General features: G+C 41.6%; 2 protein-coding genes across 26 annotated transcripts in view; one reads left to right on the top strand and one right to left on the bottom strand.

Moving 5' to 3' along the window:
• The window catches only part of MYOCD (myocardin), a 230,901-nt gene extending 223,398 nt beyond the window's left edge, over positions 1-7,503 (top strand). For all 10 annotated transcript variants that reach the window (XM_081183819.1, XM_081183821.1, XM_081183824.1 and 7 more), the window contains 2 exons: positions 616-673; positions 2,234-7,503. In XM_081183819.1, coding sequence (XP_081039945.1) covers positions 616-673; positions 2,234-2,802 — 627 coding nt within the window. In that variant the 3' untranslated portion in view covers positions 2,803-7,503. The remainder of the gene's footprint in view (positions 1-615; positions 674-2,233) is intronic.
• Positions 7,504-10,219: 2,716 nt separating this feature from the next.
• MAP2K4 (mitogen-activated protein kinase kinase 4) overlaps positions 10,220-19,384 on the bottom strand; it is a 52,231-nt gene continuing 43,066 nt past the window's right edge. For 15 of the 16 annotated variants that reach the window (XM_081183843.1, XM_081183835.1, XM_081183834.1 and 12 more), the window contains 7 exons: positions 18,647-18,766; positions 17,996-18,047; positions 17,176-17,303; positions 15,551-15,628; positions 13,835-13,983; positions 11,926-11,971; positions 10,220-11,229 (listed from right to left, as the gene is read on the bottom strand). In XM_081183843.1, coding sequence (XP_081039969.1) covers positions 11,116-11,229; positions 11,926-11,971; positions 13,835-13,983; positions 15,551-15,628; positions 17,176-17,303; positions 17,996-18,047; positions 18,647-18,766 — 687 coding nt within the window. In that variant the 3' untranslated portion in view covers positions 10,220-11,115. Of the gene's footprint in view, positions 11,230-11,925; positions 13,768-13,803; positions 13,984-15,550; positions 15,629-17,175; positions 17,304-17,995; positions 18,048-18,646; positions 18,767-19,384 lie in introns of those variants that run through there. The other variant, XM_081183848.1, reaches the window with a different exon arrangement.

A 19,384-nucleotide genomic window follows, 5' to 3' on the forward strand; every position in this document is an offset into this window, starting at 1 on the left:
ATTCAGGTGACTTCTGTTGGAAGGGCCATCTGAATTTTTAGAAGAAACAGAATGATCTCTGAATGAACTAAGTTTGCAAGCTACAGCTGAACACTTGGTTCAAAAAAGTACACACAAGAGCACTGCAGGATGGCCCCTAAAGAGGTAATTGCAGTGGGTCACACAAAGTTTGTGTGGGTTAACAGGAGCAAACATAAGCATACTTACTAGGAAGTAAGTACCAATGAATGTGGTGGGATTTTATTCTAAGTAACATTAGTTACAGGTTGAACATCTGAGTGAAGGAGGGAGTTTTCATTCCACTTTGGGAGGGCTATTGATCTTGCTTCTCTGAGGCTTTTATGAACTAGAACGGTATTAATTGTAATACATAACAGCCTACTATACGCACAAAAAACTGCTCAAGTATTGTAGGAGACCTGTTTCAACTAGTTACTAGGAATCATTGTTTATTTAGCATGCCTGTCAAGGAGATTCTATCATTCTTATATGTCTGAGGCTTCAGCTTTCTTTTGAAAGCATCTCTCTCTATCCATCAAAGCTGATTTTTCTAGTATAGTAGTGTGTGGCTCCAGTACCAACTTCCTAACATCCCTTGCTTTTTTCTTGTTGCAGCAGATGACCCGAAGCCAGCAAATGGATGAACTGTTGGATGTGCTTATTGAAACTGGAGGTAGGTGATATCCCTAAGGCAAGACTGTTGGTTCTGGTCAAAGCAAGTATGAGAGAAGTCTCTGGCTGCCCAAAGAGGGTGCACTGTGATCGCTGTGTCTGCACTAACCCCTAGCCCCAATGCTTTTCATTGACTGAAGGGTGGTACCCAAAATGGCAATTTCAGAGAATTTCCCCTAGTCATAAGGTAAAGGTAAATGGACCCCTGACCATTTGGTCCAGTCATGGCCGACTCTGGGGTTGCGGCGCTCACCTCGCTTTATTGGCCGAGGGAGCCGGCGTACAGCTTCCGGGTCATGTGGCCAGTATGACTAAGCCGCTTCTGGAGAACCAGAGCAGCGCACGGAAACGCCGTTTACCTTCCAGCTGGAACGGTACCTATTTATTTACTTGCACTTTGACGTGCTTTCGAACTGCTAGGTTGGCAAGAGCAGGGACCGAGCAACAGGAGCTCACCCTGTCAAGGGGATTCGAACTGCAGACCTGATTGGCAAGTCCTAGGCTCTGTGGTTTAACCCACAGCACCACCTGCATCCTTACCCCCTAGTCATAGTAAGCCATAATTTGAGCCCAATGCCTACTGCTAAATGTAGCCATGGTCATAGCCCATGAAAGAAAGTGCCGCTCCCAAAGTGCATTTTCTTGATGGGCTTATTTTAAGCAACCAGATGTGGCCCTCAGACTGTCACTGGACCCCAACTCACATCAACCCCAGTCAGTGATGATGGGAGATGAAGCCCAAAATCTGGAGGGCCACCCTTGCACTAAAATAGATTGTGTGGTCTTAACAATCAGAATCTGATATAAGCATACAGGAATCTATCTGTCTGACATTAACCTGGAAGTAACTGCAAGGGTGGCTGAGTTTTGGTCAACAGTATCTCTTAGAGTGGTGAATGGCACTATTTAGTGGGAAGAAATCCCAATGAAAGAAATCCCATTTTTATATAGTTTATATGTCTATTTATTTGTATATATTTTAAATTTTATATATCGATGTTTTATACTTGTAATGCCTAATAATGGTTTCGTGAAGTATTAAGATTCTAGTTGCTGTAGGACGTCCCATACTCATCCACTCATCTTTTTCCCTCTTAACAAGTCCTTGCCAACACACATATACTTAGTAATAATTTCTTCTACTGATTTCCTTCCTGCGGTCCTTGGATGGAGCACCTACTGTGTTCCCTGACCACAATCTGCTGTTGGCTCTTCTGCGATCTTTCTGTTCTTCTCACCCAGGCATTCCTAGTTACACCTCACAGGCTCACAGAACCACAAAGTAGATTCCTGGTATGCCAAGTTACTCTAGCATAGCATCACATAAAGCTATATCCAACCAAAAGAAAAGTAGGACACACTTCTCTGACAGCAACAGCGAATTACGATGTGCTCCCTTGGGTATCTCATACTGTAGACAAAGGAGTCTGCCGTCTTGACAGGCAGTAATCACTGATGTGCAAGATGTTTTATAACATTTCAAGTTGTAGGGTGGCTTGGGGTGCACGGCATAGTAAAGTTGTAGATCCGCTCTTGATGAGCCTTTTTTGTTTGCAAACAGAAATGCCTGCAAATGCCAAAGAGGACCGCCCTTGCCTTCAGAAGGTGCCTCAGATAACAGTGTCTTCGGGGACCTCCGGCACTTCCTCGCTACTGAAGACATCTGCTTCATTTGAGCAAGGCCCCTCAGGTCAGCTGTCCTTTGAACACTGCCCTAGCAGCAACGACAGTCATCTGGAAATCTTGTTAAATTCCCACAGCCCTCTGGGGCGGTCGAGTGAAATCACCCTACTGAAAGTGGGTGAAGAACCACACTTTGAAGGGGTGATGGAAGGATTTTCCAACAAAGCTGCCGATGAACTGCTGACACCCCACGAGATCCTGCCCACTCCCCTGTCGCCCATGGAGACCCAGCTGTCTCCCTCTTCTGGAGAAGGAACTGGTTTGCACATGAGCTTCACAGAGTCTCCTTGGGAAACAATGGAATGGCTGGACCTCACTCCGCCTAGCTCAGCCAACGGTTTCGGTTCCCTCACCACCACTGGGCCCAGCATCTTCAACATTGATTTCTTAGATGTTAGTGATCTCAACTTGAACAGTACCATGGACCTGCATTTGCAACAGTGGTGAACAGAATAAGCCTTATGTGTGGGGATGCAGCTAAACACAAACAGATTTCCATTAAAGAGACTCAGATACTTTATCAGAGAGCTCTGGTGACAGCCAGGGAGAAGAAACTGGAGTCAGTTTTCCCAGGACATTCCCCTCCCCTATTACAAATGAAATTGCCAGATAATCTCCCACACACCACAAAGCAAATCTCTGGCGCAGGAGTCTCCTCCTCAGCAAGCACAGCTAACTTTAGTAGCTTCCAGACCTCTTCCAAGAAAGACTCACTCTGCAGCAGAATTATGATTGGTATGCACATTCATTTCATCCCTAACATATCTATCATCCGGATCAGGTTCTGCTATATTGTCTCTTATTGCCTACTGTGGAAAAAAATTTGGTTCACTTACAGCGTCCATCACACTGCATGGCAGCCACTGCCTTTCCTCCTGATTATATACATGAAGACTTAAAAAAAAAGTCAGCTCACGAAGAAGCCATTGTCAGACCAGTAACCTCCAAGCCATCCTTTCACTAAACACTTCTCTCTCTCTGCCCTGTCTTACCAATTTTAAAGGCACTTGAAATAGAAGTAAAGCAATCTGACTTGTTTATGTGGTGGGCACTCAGCTTGGAAAGAACATGGAGTAATATAAAAAGCAAGTACATAAATGAAGGATTTTTAATTGACTAGAAGTTTGGGGTGACTTCTATCAATTTTCTGTTTCAGGGTACATTCCTCCTTTCATAAGTACTTTGCTCATTTCTTAATTAAATTAAAAATATAAACACATCTATAATTTGATATATAGATAAATCTATAGCATTTCAACACCCACTATTAAAACCAACCATATTCTTATATATAAATATCTGTGAGTGTATCAGATTGTCATGAATAAATTTACAAAAAGCAATAAAGTAATCGTAACTTACAAAAATGGAAAGGATTACCAGTTTAAATTCTGTTTCAAATTCCAAAAACACTTTGAAGGACTCACATGCCTTCTCATATACCAAATAATTTATTCAGTTTAATAAACAGGCAGTCTTGAATAAATTGATAATATTGAATAATATGTTGCCCAGAGCTGATCTGAAAAAGTGACAAAGTTTAACAAGTGAAGGTTGCAAATCTACGACTAAGTCTACCATGGTGGAGGAAAACTGGGCAACTTACCCCTTGTAGCCTGAACCTATGGCCTTTGTCTGTCTTTAAATTAAGATATTGCCAGATCTAAGTCCATCAGTGATGGTACAGAAACAGTCTGGGTTTTCTCTACATGTCACAACAGATCTGTATGCAGTATCATACATGACCATCAAGCTGCTGCTAGAATGCTCACACCTGTTACTGCACAGGGCAGACCCCAAAAAGGAGGCTGCCAGGTTTTCATCTAGGGCAAGGTCAGGCTAGCTGGTACAAGGCAGGACCACAGCAGGCCCAGCTACGCAGCAACCATTTCCCAGCCCAGAGGCTTCATACCAAGCACCAGATACTCATTATGTTCCTAACCAACGCTTTCCTGAGGGCAGACCAGAATATTGCAATGTATCACTCAAATATGTTGCCTCATTAAAAAAAGATGCAAATGCTGCCTGCCTGGTAGGGTACCTTTGTTCACATGTGGGTAGGCTTCACCCAGGTGATGACTCCACAGCTATATATACAAAACAAAGTCTGGGTTATGAGCAAAGCACTATGTTGTGACATATCTACCCTTCATTCGTTTTAACCGTAGTTCTCCCTTTATACCACAAAGTGAGGGCCCAGCCCTCAGCCACAATTCCAAACTATACTCAGATCCACTTGAGCAACAGATCCTCACTACACCGCTGAATGTCCACAGTAACAACTGAATGTTATAATTTACCTATACAGTGGTACCTCTAGATACGAACGGGATCCGTTCCGGAGGTTTGCATCTAGAAGCAAACATAACTAGCGACGGCATGTCGCACACACGCGTCACTTTTCGCCGCTTCTGCACATGCGTGTGACATTATTTTGAGCGTTTGCACATTCACAAGCGGCGAAACCCAGAAGTAACGCGCTCCGTTACTTCTGGGTTGCCACAGAGCGCAACTCGAACGCACTCAACCCGAAGCGCATTCAACCCAAGGTATGACTGTAAATGATTATTAGTAATTTCGTTAATGCCCAGTGAGCTTACTGTTTGTTTCCTTGCACATGCCTTCTTATCTTTCATTCTAGCAAGTTCAAAACCCTTTACATTCCCCTCAGTTTTACTTTTGCCAGTAGACCAAATGCTGAGTGGTTGGGCATAGGAAGCAGATAGTTGACTTTGGTGAGAGGGGCTGGGGGCCAGATCTTGAGTCTAGTTATGAGACTGACAAAAGAAATGTAGAAGCAAAAGTCCAAACGGCACTTAAAATGTATCCTACTTGGCTCAAAGCTAGGTGGTAGTTTAAAACAAATTACACTACTGTATCTACAGTGATGGAAAGTGTATTTTAACTAAACCGGTCCCTATATGTCAGGATTTATTATTATTTTTAAAAAACAAAATAACTTCTGCTTCCTGTTGCAACCAAATCTGAAAATGGCAGCTGTAGTGCATCATGCTGCAAAATACTAGCTAAGCAGGTGAATAAGCCTTTAAAACAATAGTCTGCTATGATGTTTATGGCCCTTGAGTGAAACTTTGCTTGAACTATACCGGTGCTATAAATTAATACAGCTTAAGCAGGTGGTGAGACATATGTTGAAAGGGGAGGGCAGGTACTTATATAGGTACTTCCAAATTGGCAACTCTTAGTTGTGCACAATCATTACTCTCCAGAAAGTCTTTTCCACACAGAAAAACTTTCCGCACTCAGAGTTGAGGATATAGTACTTGTTTTATGTGTAATCCGCACCACTAGACATGACATAGGCATGAAAGTGGGAAAGGGACCATTCTGAACGAGCCAAATTAATTCTTTAATTTACAACAAACCACTTTTTAAAAGTTCTATTATATGGTTTACTTTTATGGCTTCTTTAAAAAAAAAAGACAGCACTTTTTAAATTAAGATAATGGTAAGAAAACAATTTTTAAAGCAATTTCAATTCTTAAAATTTGAGTTAAATTGTTTTTCATGTAAGTACAATTGTGTGATTATTTCAATTCTAATAAATAGGCAAAAGTGTTCTAGCACAAATAAAAAGATGCTTTGAAAAGCCATACTTACAAAATTGTGCAAATGGAAAAACTAATAGGGATGGTGTGCTGAAGTAGATGACTAGCAACAGGTTCACCTGCCCAGTATGTCAGAGTGTACATAAAATCCACACAAAAAGGACAGAATAGTACTATGGTGATCTACAGCTATGGGGATTGTGCTGTTGTTGTCTTTTAAAAATGGTCTGAAGAGAAAGAAGGAAAAACAGGATAATTTGATGACATCATGCTGATGTCCCACAAAAAGCGTGAAGCATTCAGCCATAAACACCTAGCATGGAAGCCTGCAGCATCACAAAGCACATTCTACTACAGCAGAATGGCGCCTCAGAACAGCAAGACAATAGCACTCAACTGAACCAAACAGATACCTTGCAATGCACACAATACCAATGTGAAGAATCGCCTTACAAAATAAACCTCTACTGCCTCCTTCACATGGTGCTGCACCTCTTTCAAGACATCCTTTCCTTCAACACACCTGTCTGTGATCTACGCTACACAAGCAGCAATCTCATTGACATCATATTCAACCTTTTAATTGCCTAAGGCTTGTGAAAAGAAGCTCCCATTTACAGTATTGTGACACAGAACTAACCGCACAGGATGCTCAAGTCCACAATATCTTCGTGCCTTAGCCATTGCTTTTTTCTGGATTTCCTGCCCAGCCTCACCTGTAGTGCAGGGAGCAGAGTGAAAATCCCATGCAAGGTCTTCCAGAGAACGGCTATGAATCCACATCCAAAGAGGAGGAGCTTGTTCTCCTTGGCTAGCTGGGTACTTTGCAGTATTGGCCAATTCATCAGTGTTTTTATTCTGTAAACCTCTGTGCACTGCAATTCAGAAAGGTCGCACAGTATGGAAGGGCATGTGTAAGAAACAGTTTGTGGCTGCTTTGGACGGATCTGGCCATTTCCTGAAACTGTGTAAAAATATTGCAAACCAAAGCTAATTACAAAACTATTTACCAAATGAGTGTATTTAATATTGTGTTACTGGAAGGAGTTGTTGGAAATCAAGACAGTACAAAAAGGACCACCTGCCCTCGTGTGTCTTCTTGGCTGAAGAACAGCCTGGACCAGGAGAGCTGTCTCTGCAGACCTCAATATGGGTGACTAAACGTCTGAGGTCAAGTAGGGGAAGAACGAACAACTGGTTTTAATATTGCTGCATGTTGTATAAAAAAATGTTAAGTTTTTTTATAAGGTCACTATTTAAAGCATGAATTTTCTATTGTACAAATGTTCACACAGTGCACTGGTAGGATAGAACAATCCTTCACATGCTTGTTTTCTTTTACTTAATTTTAATATGCAAAAAGTTAGAAGTCATTCCATTGAGGCTTTTTAATAGCACTTGAATACAGACTAGTTTTAGGTGCTACACTGCCATGCGGTACAGGGCTTTTTATCCTTATTTAAAGGGATGCTGTCAACTATATATATATATTAAAAAAAACCACACTGTAAATAAACACAATGCCTTACCTCTGTGATCAGCACTGCCGTACTTAATTAAAAGACTCCCTGTGATGTCACACTGAGTGCTTGTTTTGCAGTTATTTTGTCATGTGCAAGCTTTAACAATAGTAGATATTCCAAGATTTCTTCCATAAAACCTGGCCAGCCTGGACTAGTTTATCTCTCATTTCACCTTTGCAAGCCACTATGTGCAGAAAGTTAGGCAGAAAGTCAGTAATTTGTTCAGTGAACTTCAAAGACAGGTCAAATCGCAGCTTCTTGTCATTTAACTGCTAAAGGAGAAGTGAAAAATGCAATCTCCCCCTCTGGTCTACAAAATAAAATCTTTTTTTTAAAAAAACAAATGCCTCCCCCCACCCACCCCAAATGATAGAAATGGAAGAGGCTGGTAATGGTCTGGAGAATGTATGAGAATTTAGTTTAAAATGATTTCAATGAATTTATTGAAACCAGTAACACAAAAATACAAAACAGATGGAACAAGAAACAAAAGTCCCAAATGGCAGCTACCTTGTTGGGCAGGGCTACTGATGAGAAAGATCTTTTGTGTTAAATTGCAAATATAACATAAATCAGCAACGTGATGCTGTTGCCCAAAAGGCAAATTCAAATCTAGGGTGCACAAGTGTTATACGCCATGCATGACCCAAGTAACTGGGTCATTCATGTGGTAATGTCAGACCTCAAATACAGTAGTAGCTAAAGATGAAAAATATTATCCAATGATTTCTCCCATACGCTGATAGAAAGCTCTTTGATCCAGCAAAGGCTTCCAGGGGCAGAACGGGATGAGAGGCAATTTTTGGCAATTACTCATTCCAACCTGAAGTCCCCTAAAACATACTCCATAGGGTTGGGGGAACCCTTCAGAAGAGTGCGTGAGATGGCGTAGGAGACTGTGGGGGAATAACAAAAAGCACACCCCTCCCCATTCTACTGATGGAAGCTCTGCTAGATTAAAAAGCTTGCAGTCAGCATGGGGGTACCACTGTGTAAAATGCATAGACAGCAAACAAAGTAATTGGTTCAGGGGAGTAAAAAAATTGTTTCAAGGTCAAACAATGGTCAGGATCAGCTGAGCCTCTTGTATTTCAGGGGCTCTTCCTCAAAGTCCCACCATCCCTTTTGGTCCTTCTTGCAAACATCAATAAATAGGAAAACTTGGCCAGAGAAAGGTGGCGTTTTTAAATTTCATTTTGCATTTATTCATTTCCCCATCATCATGTCTGAGCTTATAGCAAGATCATATTCGGATCCTTGATTTATTACAACTGACCTGCAGGTGGGGGGTGGGGGAGAACCTATTACATTAACACTTTGATTCCATGTAGAGTACTTTAAATAGAAGAGGAATTCAAACCAGGAGAGGATAAAATAGTTGGAAGCTCTTAGAAGCTATCATGTTGTCAAACTCCATTTTACTTACAGACAATAAGGCAATATCCCCTGCACATCAGCTTCTCAATAAACTTTACATTTTTTTCTATGGTACAAGAAAAAAATTAAACCAGAGCTCACAATGTACAGTTCTTACACTATTTTCACAGCTTCTGAACACTATACATCTTTATAAACATATACTGTAATATAAATGCTGCACCCTTAATATATCAATCTATGATTAATATGCTAGAACAGTCAGTTTCTCTCAGACATCCACTGAGCCTGAATAGGAGCTACCTCCATTTGCGGTTGACTGAATGGAAATGCGCTGCTAACATACATGAGGATAGAATGCAAGATGAAAGTGGCTCTAATTACTGTTCAATTTTCGGCAGGCACAAAGAGGAAAAGCCAGGAGATAGGCATATAGAGGTTGGGAACATCTGGATGAGGTTGAAAATCTTCCACCTGAGTGGATTACAATGAATAATTACTACATTAAAACAGTCCCAACCAGGGACTTTGCCTACCATTGGGCAAGTGAAACAGTCGCTCAGGTGGTGGGTGCTTACCTGGCAGTTTGGTCAGCTTCTGCACTTGTCATTTGCCTCAGGCAGCAAAATGTCTTGGAGTGGCCCTGGTCCCAACTGGTTCCCATTTCAATACATTATCTCTTATGGTGTTGACCAAGTTTTTGCCCCCAAATCCTATTAATCAGCTGGTATACTAGAGAAAATTAAGTTAACTGGTTATAGTAACAGAGTCTTGTTATCGCTGACCCACTCAATGGTAAAGCTTAATTCCCTTACAATTCTAGTATTACATGTTAAATAGTGACAGTTACTGAGATTACAAATAACTTTGGATTTTAAAAAGCACCACTTCCTCCCCCTTGTGACTTAGAAGACAAGATCAAACTGGATGCAGTTGAGATGACAATAAAATTGTTTAAAGGGCTCCCCCCCTACCCCCTGTCTGGCAATATAACCTCTGGGTTTCCTTTTTTCTGCCACATGCTTTTAAGAACTTCACATTCCAGTTCTCTTAGTTACCATTGTGTTAGGAAATTCTTCTAATAAACGAATTCATCCAAAAAATGAAAGCAAACATATTTAGCATCCTCTTTGTAATGATTTTGGAAGCCCAACTATCCAACTGATGGGGACGTGGGGAGCTTATTTGATCTGATGGTTAATATCAGAAATCCAAGTCATACCTGGAGCTCTGTGGGAAGTTTCTATGCAACTGGAAAACATGAGAAGTTTGATGGAGATAAATTACAAATAATTATTAACAATGTAAAATAGCTCTTCACAACTGCAAACTGTCCCGTACCCTTTCAATGGTGAAAGTTTAGCCATGAGTTGGAAATCAGGGGTCACAAGCCAGTTAAATTCAACTGAGTAGTTTAATAATTCCTCAGGTAAAAGTCTTATCTCACCAGGTAACAATTTACAGGACACCTAGTTCTACTGAAGAGTGGCTTGCTTGGAAAATGAAACAATACATTATTCTCCATGAGTTCAAACTCATACTCTCATGAGTTTAATTGTTAGCTCCTTTCAAAGCAATGCAATGCATTTTTATTTTTATTTTTTGGTAAAGACATAGTCCATTTTACATGATCACTTCTTTCTCCCTCCGAAAAATGAAGTTCTGCTGAGCCACAATTGTCTTCAAAACATATACTGTGACTGAAAAGCAACAGAATTTCAAATCAATTAATCTATTGCACTTTGTGAAGAAATATATTTATATATATATTTATATATTATCCCCTCTTTGCCTTTGTTGGCTTCAGAAGGTAAAAGTAGCTCATTTGGCTGCATAAAAGTTTCTTTCTCCCCAAGCAGTTTATGTTCAGAATCAGATAGGCCAATGCCTAACTTCCTTTCTTTTATATTATCTGTAACAATTGGAAGAGTTTGAGAGAATAAAATCATTCCAGTAGCTGCTGAGAAGTCTCTGAGTCTAGAAATTAACTTTAGGTGCTATCCAATCATGGTCAACAAATAAAATGTTACTTATTTCCACGTTTTATGAATATGTCCACAAAAAGAGCAAAATGAGGTCTCTCTTTGACTGACACTAACACTGTGATCAGGTATTATTACATGGATGCACTTTATAAGTGACAATAATATACAGACAGAATGGAAGAAAAACACCAACATTATTGCACATGGTGTCTGGGCGAGCGTTAAAACACTGCAATACGGGGTGAAGATTCTGTACATCTTGCTTTTTCTCAGCATTTGCACTAGAGTTTTGATGTAGCAGCAGTATCAATCGACATACATTGGAGAGCTCGGAGTCGTTGGCATTTGATCCAGGATTTTACAAACATAGCACGCAACGTCCACTGTTCGCTCCTCATACATTAGGATGAAGGGATGTTTCTGGTAGAAGAGAAGGGAACAAAATATAGTCTCACTTTTGGAGCACAGAAGGTGCCTCCAGAAGACGTGTGTGCTCCCAAAGGTACTTCCATGCAACTTAACACTTCAGGTGTTATGAGTTGCTGCGCTGAGGTACCAGCTCACTAGATTCAGTAGAAGGGGTCCAAGCATCAACATGGGCATATACACACAGAGAAGGCAGGTGGGGTACAGTATATCCCTTGGCCTTACATTTAGGAGGAAATGGATAACTGGTGAAGCAGACAAATCCCAAAATCAAATTTTAATTATACCAATTAAATATGCCGTGCAATTGCCAAAAAACTTTAATTCTCTAGATACACAACACAACCCCTGAACAAACTAAATGTGGGCTTGCTTCATTGCTCACCACAGCAAAAGACAAAGTAGCAAGCCCGGCCTCACTGTTTGCACTAAACAAGTAGAATGTAGCTCATATCTCACAAAATGGGAATAGCAATGGTGCTGCTACAGAATGCCTAATAATCTGTGGGAAGCTGCCCAGAGTGCCTGGGGCAACCCAGTCAGATGGATGGGGAATAATAATAATAATAATAATAATAATAATAATAATAATAATAATATACCAAGCTTCAAAGGAGTTAAAAGTCTTTAAAGTCCTTAAAGTCTTAGCCAGTTCTAGTCTCATGCATTCACATATCCCATCATACTCACCAGAAGCTCCTTATACTTTGGCCTTTTGGACTCGTCCTTTGTAAGGCTAAAAAGATCAGTAAGAGGATTAGGGTGACAGAACATTAGCAGAAAAAACATCTGAAATTAAGTGTTGGGCAGTTAAGACATTGCACACTGTCAGAGTCTGCAATTCTATCGCATGAATGCACCTATATGTATGATGATGATGATCATTAATGGTCATTTAAGTCACCTATCTGTCCAAAGGCTGTGGCTATCAAACCAACTCATACAGTGATAGTGACCTGCCTTCTCTTTCACCCAGGGCAACCAGTTAAAGAAATAAATTTTAAAAAGAGGACAGGGCTTCTGTAAGCTGTATAGCAGTGGGAATTTCAGCAGATGAGCCATGCAAGACAAGATGCACTATTGAAATTCCTCTTTCTACCAAACTATGCAGGAGCCCTAGACACCGTATTTTCACCTCTGTATTGCCTATTAGGCTCACAGTATATTGAATGTATTGAGAATCCCAGGACTGTTCTTGGTCTGCAGGTAACCAAGAAAATGCTGCAATATAAGCAGAAGCACTAAGTCTGCAACCTATCAGTACGTCTCTCACTCCATTGTTTTAAAATTCTGAATGCAGGAAGTACACAGCCTTTCAACAACTTCCTGGCATCAGGGAAGTTTCCTTTTCCTTCTTTCTCAAGACCTGTGCAGCATGAAATTAACCCTTCATAAACAAACACAGGGGGATTCTAGAAAAAGATCCTTCTTGCACTACAATAACCTGACATAAATGAATATAGAGAGCTCAGCAGAGAGGAAAATGCCACAGTTGCTTTTCAAGGGCCTTGTCTACTTAACACAAAACCTGCTCCCCACCTTTCTAAGGAGGAAAGCACATCACTCAACTAAAAACAGTCTTGTCCTGCCCATCTGCCTCTAAGAAATCAGCTCAAGAGGCTAACTCACTGCATTTTAAAAACACTGCAGACAAAATGTCAAACCAACAGGTGGCAGCACATCAACACTGTAGTGAATTTGAAGTGACTGTCTTGCTCTAATCAGTTTGTAAAATGTACATTGATCATTCTCCTTTAAATACCACTCCTCTGCTTTCTCTTTCGTTTGATTACAGCCTCAAAGGTAATTGTTTCATCTTAAAGGTATCTTTAACTATTCTAGCTCCTGCAAGGCTCCAAATCACCACTGATGTAGACTAATATACTAAATGATGTTAAGTTGCTCACATAACTCTTCCTGAGCCCATTCTGGTGTGCTAAATGTAACAAGAGCAACTGACTCAGATCCACTTCGTTTTATCCACAGGACAATGTAATAATTGTGCTGCAATGAGGCAAACACAGCTTATCAACATTCATTTAAAATATCACAGCTACAAACCTGCAGGTAGGCAAACTCCCAGCAGGAGGCACTGCAAATATATATTCTGCAATTTACAGTGTGCACTCTATTTGATGCAATTGCTGCTCCCTCTATCATATATCGAGGAGGCAACAACAAACGGATCTCCAAGATATAATTAGGGGATACAAAAAGTCTTGCTACAGACACAGCCTGAGGAAAGGCCTCCCCACCACCCCGGTGCTATTTGTCAAATGTGATAAGTCAGTAAGGAAGATCTGCGTTGCCTTCACGCTGAGTGGCAACTCAACCAGGGAAGCACATGTCTAAATCTCTCCAAGCCACCACTTCCATCACACATGCAGGAAATGTGGCATTAATTTAAGGCTTGCAAGTGGCTCTTCATACTGCAGCTTTCTCCACCCAACCCACTTTCATCCTCAGTGGAGGAAAAATGCACCATTTCCAGCAACATGAATGCTCTTGGATGTTGCTGTCACATGCAAGTTGCTGAGGGACAGACTTGGAAGCCTGAGCCAGAACCACTTACTAATGCCCCAGAGAGAGGCATACTCACCATAAGTTGACAAAGTTGATAAAACTTTGGGAGAATTCCCGTTCCTCTGAGTTACTCAGCTGTGGTGGGTCTCCCTTGACTACTTGTGTCAGTTGATCAAATACACTATTCCATTTTGGATAGGGGAACCGTCCTGTGGCCAGTTCATACTACACCGAAACAAAAAGCAACAACATGGGCTAGATTAGCCATTGTAAAGTTCATGGGGCCAGGAGGGTGGGAGGGAGGATTCTCCAGACAAGCCCCACCAGCAGAAGCTCTGTGCAAGGTTTCTAACTCCTAATGATTTAACAATAGCAACCCCCCAAATTAGCCAGCTGAAATCAAGAAAGCTTGGGGGAAAGCAGATGGCTTGTGCCTGAGAAATAATAGTTTTGGTACTCAAAAGAGATTCCTAGACATAGCAGTAACTTTAAAGAACTCAACTCTCTGCATCTTAATCCCCTCTACTCCCCACAAACATTCTTTTTTCCTTGTCTTTGCAACTGGATGTATTCACACTTTACCATTTGTGAAAAGCCCACAAGTCTGCTTTCCACAGATGGGGGAGAAATTCTGTCTTGCTGCTGTAGAAGAGCTGCAATGCTTTCCACTTCTTTTGTTAAAAAGAAGAAGAATCATACGAGGTGTGCAGGCAATTGCTGGGGAAACGAGTGGGCAACTTACCAGCTGCTTCTTCAATTTAAATTTAAAATGTTCACAAATCAGCAGGCAAGCACTTGACCTCTAAAACATGAAATAATAGGGTGTGTGTGTGTGTGTTCTGCACTAACCCAAGCCCCTATTTTGCATTTGTCTCCGGCTGACAGACCTCAAGCTTCTCATAAAAAAAGCAGAGGAAACAATGTCTACCCATTCCTCCTAAACATACTACAGTCATACCTCGGGTTACAGAAGCTTTGGGTTGCACACTGCGCCGAAACTGGAAGTACTGGAACGGGTTACTTTTGGGTTTCGGCGCTTTGCGCATGTGCAGAAGCACCAAATTGCGACCTGCACGTGTGCAGACGCAGCGCTGTGGGTTGCGGATGCTGCGGGTTGCGAACATGCTTCCCGCACGGATCACGTTTGCAACCCAAGAGTCCACTGTACATGCTAGGGCAGGGATCAGAGGCATCCCAGGGAAATGAAGGAGGTGGTAGTTGGAGTTCCTGGTTTCCCCCTTCGATACCACTGCCACCTTTCCCACCCCTAGCCAGCTCCACTTTGGGGGTGACTACTAGGCTAATGCTATGGGTGTATGTGCCCAGAGAGGGTACTTTGCCCAGCCCCTTCGAATCTGGAATTGTCTCTGATTAGGCCGAACCCTTGGTTTCTACCTTTCTGCTTCAATACACTCTTCTCCACTCCTACTAAGTTTGCTGTCTTCAGTGGTCCAAACCTAGGAAGGCTGGGCTTACATTGGCTCTAAAGGGGCAGCAAGGAACAGATTGCCTAGCTTAAAGCATGGTTCTTTTGAGGTTTAGCATGCATTGCTGCCCCCTAGTAACAGAGTAAAGTCACTGCTGATAGAAAGTAGCCACGGAAGCCAAACTGCGTAGCAGAGGAAAGCTGAGACAGGTCTGTTATTCAGGGAGGCAATGCAGGCCCCATCACAGCATACATGTTCACAAGAGTAATGCCAGTTTAGCTTTTACTTCTCCTAAAGCTGCTTCACAAGCTGCTTTAGGGTTTTATCTCCAGCAGCATGCAAAGCCCTTAGCATTTCTCACTTACCAATGTAATCCCTAAGCTCCAGACATCAGAGCGGACATCATATCCTTGCCTGGATGCACTGGGGTCTATCCTCTCGGGCTGAAATTAGAGGAAGAATATCAGTTATATAAGAAAAAGACAAGAATTTACTGAAGTGGGATATGGAGAAGGATTCATTTAACACCAACTGTCCCTTCCATGATCCTAATCCTAATGCAAGGCTGCAAGTACTCTATTTAAAGCAAATCAGAATCCTGCAACATGGTATGAATTATGCAAATGAAGTAAACATTAGGGGATATTTAAGTGATTCCTTTTTTACCCACCCCAAAACTGCAAAGACTGGCCTTGAGGGGAAATCACTGCAGCTATCCTTCTGAAATTTTTGATTTCTCACTAGTGAAGGGGTAGGAAGGAATTGGACTTGGATGAACACTGAGCCAAATTAGGCAGCCCCTTAAGCATCTTTGACTGAGGCAGACTGTTTTCCAAAGTACTGAATCTAGAGTCTGAACTGAAAGCCCTTAATATGAGTCTTCTCAGGATAATTAGATCCCATGGTTCCCGCTTGGAAGCCATGGACAATGATTATATACAAGTTTCATCACGGTGAAGTATTAAACGTATTTCAATGTTTTAGGTGCCTAAAGTCTAGATATTATTCTATATAAAATTACCCTCTTTTATTTGTGAATTTTATGATGTTGTATTGTTATGATTGTACTGAACTATGCAATCTTTTGCAGCACTTTTGTCCAATCTGGTTCTGCTTGGCAAAACCATCTGCTATTTAATGTCACAACTCAAGTGTATTAGTCTCACTTGGCTGGTGCCAGTATTTCTGAAAGAATATGCTTTGTTTCCCTGCTATCTGTGGCTTTGAATCTGGGATCACGTCTCCTTAAAAAAACTAACACATCCAACTAAGAACAAATGGCAAAAGAATCTGTATTTTTGGAAATCATGTGTAACCATCTGTCTGTTATTTAAATGGCAATAGGGGGCATCCCTCTTAGACTAGTCAATTTTTCTGCCACATTTGGGAACTAAAGCTGTATTTTATTGATCCATGCTACCACAAGGCACCAACATCCTCATAGAATGTTACTAAGCAATTCTCAGACTTAATTTGCTCAAAAGGAATTTCATTGAACTGTATGTTCCCCATTTCCCTGCACCTTTGTATGGTAACCATCATGGCCCAAAATGTCCTCACTCTATTCCTGAGCCTCTTCTTCCCAGGAAAAGCTCTGATAGGAGCCACAGGGTTTTACTAGCTCATTATAGATTCCTCCTACAAATGACCATCTAAATGCAAACACATAGAAAATGGATGCTTCTAATACCTTCGCCAGTAGAGGGACCAGGTTACTAAAGCATGAAAGAGATTTGATTACTGCAAGAAAAGCTGTTCAGCATTACCTTGGGTGTGCAGTGATGTAATGTACTAAGATTAAGCTGGAGAAGCTTCCCATCAAGCTAACTTCATCTAAGTTTTAGCTTGTGAAGCTGAAGCATGATTTCAACCTCAGCCATTCATGTACAAAATATTTAGCTTCTGCCTATACAACAAAGGGAGTAAAAGAAAGGATTCCATTTCTATTCGCACCTCACCCATCACATACAAGTTTTCAAATCCCACTTACTGCCATGTAGGGCCGGCAGCCAGCATCTCTGGTTTTGGCAATGGAATCTACAAGTTGTCCACTAATGCCGAAATCACAGAGTTTAATATTTCCGTTTCTGTCCAGAAGAATATTGGAAGGTTTAATATCTGCAACAGATGTGGGAAAACAGAAACATATTTAAGCAGATAAGCAGCAACCAAAGCACTTTCTAACTGCTGAAAGTTACATAGCGTCAGACACTAAGTCACGACTAAAGACAGCAACCGCAACTGCATGTCACAGTAAGCTAGTCACTCCCCCTCTGGAATCAACAGGAGAAATAAACCAGGAACCTGGATTCAAGCTTGCTTCCCATGATATCCAAACTTAGCATCTCGGTTTGTTGCTCCCTTACAAACCAGGATCACTAGCCAGCCTTAAACCATGGTTTGTTATTGGCTTACAAATCCTGGCTTGTTAGGGAGTAACAAACGAGGCACCTCAGCCAGCCAAGCAACCAACCAACCAATGGCAGCAGCTTTGGTGTGTGAGAGACTTAAATGGGAGAAACCCCCTCCCATAGCACTATGACTCTGTTCTCCACACAGAAACTTGTGACTTAAAAAATGTAACACCCAATGAGTGTTGTCAATTGGCTCTGTCCTAATGTCAGCCTCCAACTGGTAGCCCAAGAGAACCAAAACTCACATGGACATAGTGAAATATAAAATGATCAAGTGGAATACCCCAAATAGTTGGGTCACAAATATATTTTGCATAATCTATAGGCATGCTCAGGAAGAACTGCGTGTGACAGACATGCCACACAGTAAGAAAGGCAAATCCAGAAAAAGCCTACCTCTGTGAATGATTTTCAAGTTTTCTTTTAAGTGGTTTAGTGCTTTCACAGTCTAGGAGAGAAGGAGAAAATTTATTGAGAACAAAAATATAATAAAATACCTGCTATTACACAATTCAAAGCCAAACAATTTAAAGATGCATCTCAGACAGCTTATAAGGCAGAAATTTAATAGCTATACCATGTTACAGTGTAGTTAATGCAAACAAAATGTGATAGAAATGGTTGTGTAAGACTGTGGTTTGTTTCCCGCTTGTGCTAGTAGGGGCCATGGGTGGTGCTGGGGCATGGGATAGGGGGCAGTGCACTCCCCAACCAAGGAGCTCACCCCCACGCTTACCTCCCCATTGCTGGACTCCTGTCATTGGCATATACTGCTATTTTCCTTTCAGAGATCTTAGCATGTGGGACACAACCCACCCACCTAGAAGTATATTTTGTGCTTTCTGTGCCCCTCCACCACCACAAGAAAAAAAATTCTGAAGCCGCCCTGGCAGAGACTGAGCAGTATAGGGTAAACCATAAGGCATGGTTCACAGCAACAAGCCTAAATAAGCCAAATCATCTCCCGCCTAGATCCTGGATTTGAAAATCAAAGCAGAAGTGTGCACACACAAAAAAGGCAGCAGTGAGAACAGAAAGAATACTTACAGCTAAAGTGATTTTGCCTAGAATTTCTTCTGGAATAACGTCATCTAATACACTATATACATATTTGTAAAACTTATCAAACGAGGTAGACATGAGCTCCATACAGATCCAACAGTCACCCTAAGAATAAAAAAGCAGTAAGCAAGACATGTTTTACTATTGTTAATCTGAAATACACATATGGGGTGGTCAATGTGCAACTCTTGCTAAGCTGTGATGGAAAGGGAAGCATAGAAAAGAAGGTCCTTGGGCATACAAACCAACACCGATGCAAACCTTTGCCTTACTAAGAGAGACAAACCAGAACATATATATTTCTGTGAACAAACTTCAAGTTGGTCTGCCTCACAAAATATTCTGCTTCCTCTTTTGTCAAATTACAATTGGTCTAATCAATTACTGTATATAGTCGAGTATAAGCCAACTCGAATATAAGCCGAGGCACCTAAATTCACCACAAAAAACAGGGAAAACTTATTGACTTGAGTATAAGCCGGTTCACCACACCACAAACCTCCTGGTGGGCTGGAGAGCGTGTATGTGTATGCGCACACGGCAGAGGGGGCTTCTCTCCCCCCCAGCCCCTCCCGTCTCTCTGCCTACCTAGGGTGCTGCCAAGAGGCAGAGGCTGGTGGCGGCAGAGGAAGAACGAGCAGCCCCAAAGGGCTGCTTTCGGGCTGCTCATTCCTCCTCCTCCACCAACAACAGCCTCTGCCGCTCGCAAGGGCAGGCACAGGA

The sequence above is a fragment of the Podarcis bocagei genome, assembly GCF_964188305.1.
Source record: "Podarcis bocagei genome assembly, chromosome: 2".
Taxonomy (NCBI): domain Eukaryota; kingdom Metazoa; phylum Chordata; class Lepidosauria; order Squamata; family Lacertidae; genus Podarcis; species Podarcis bocagei.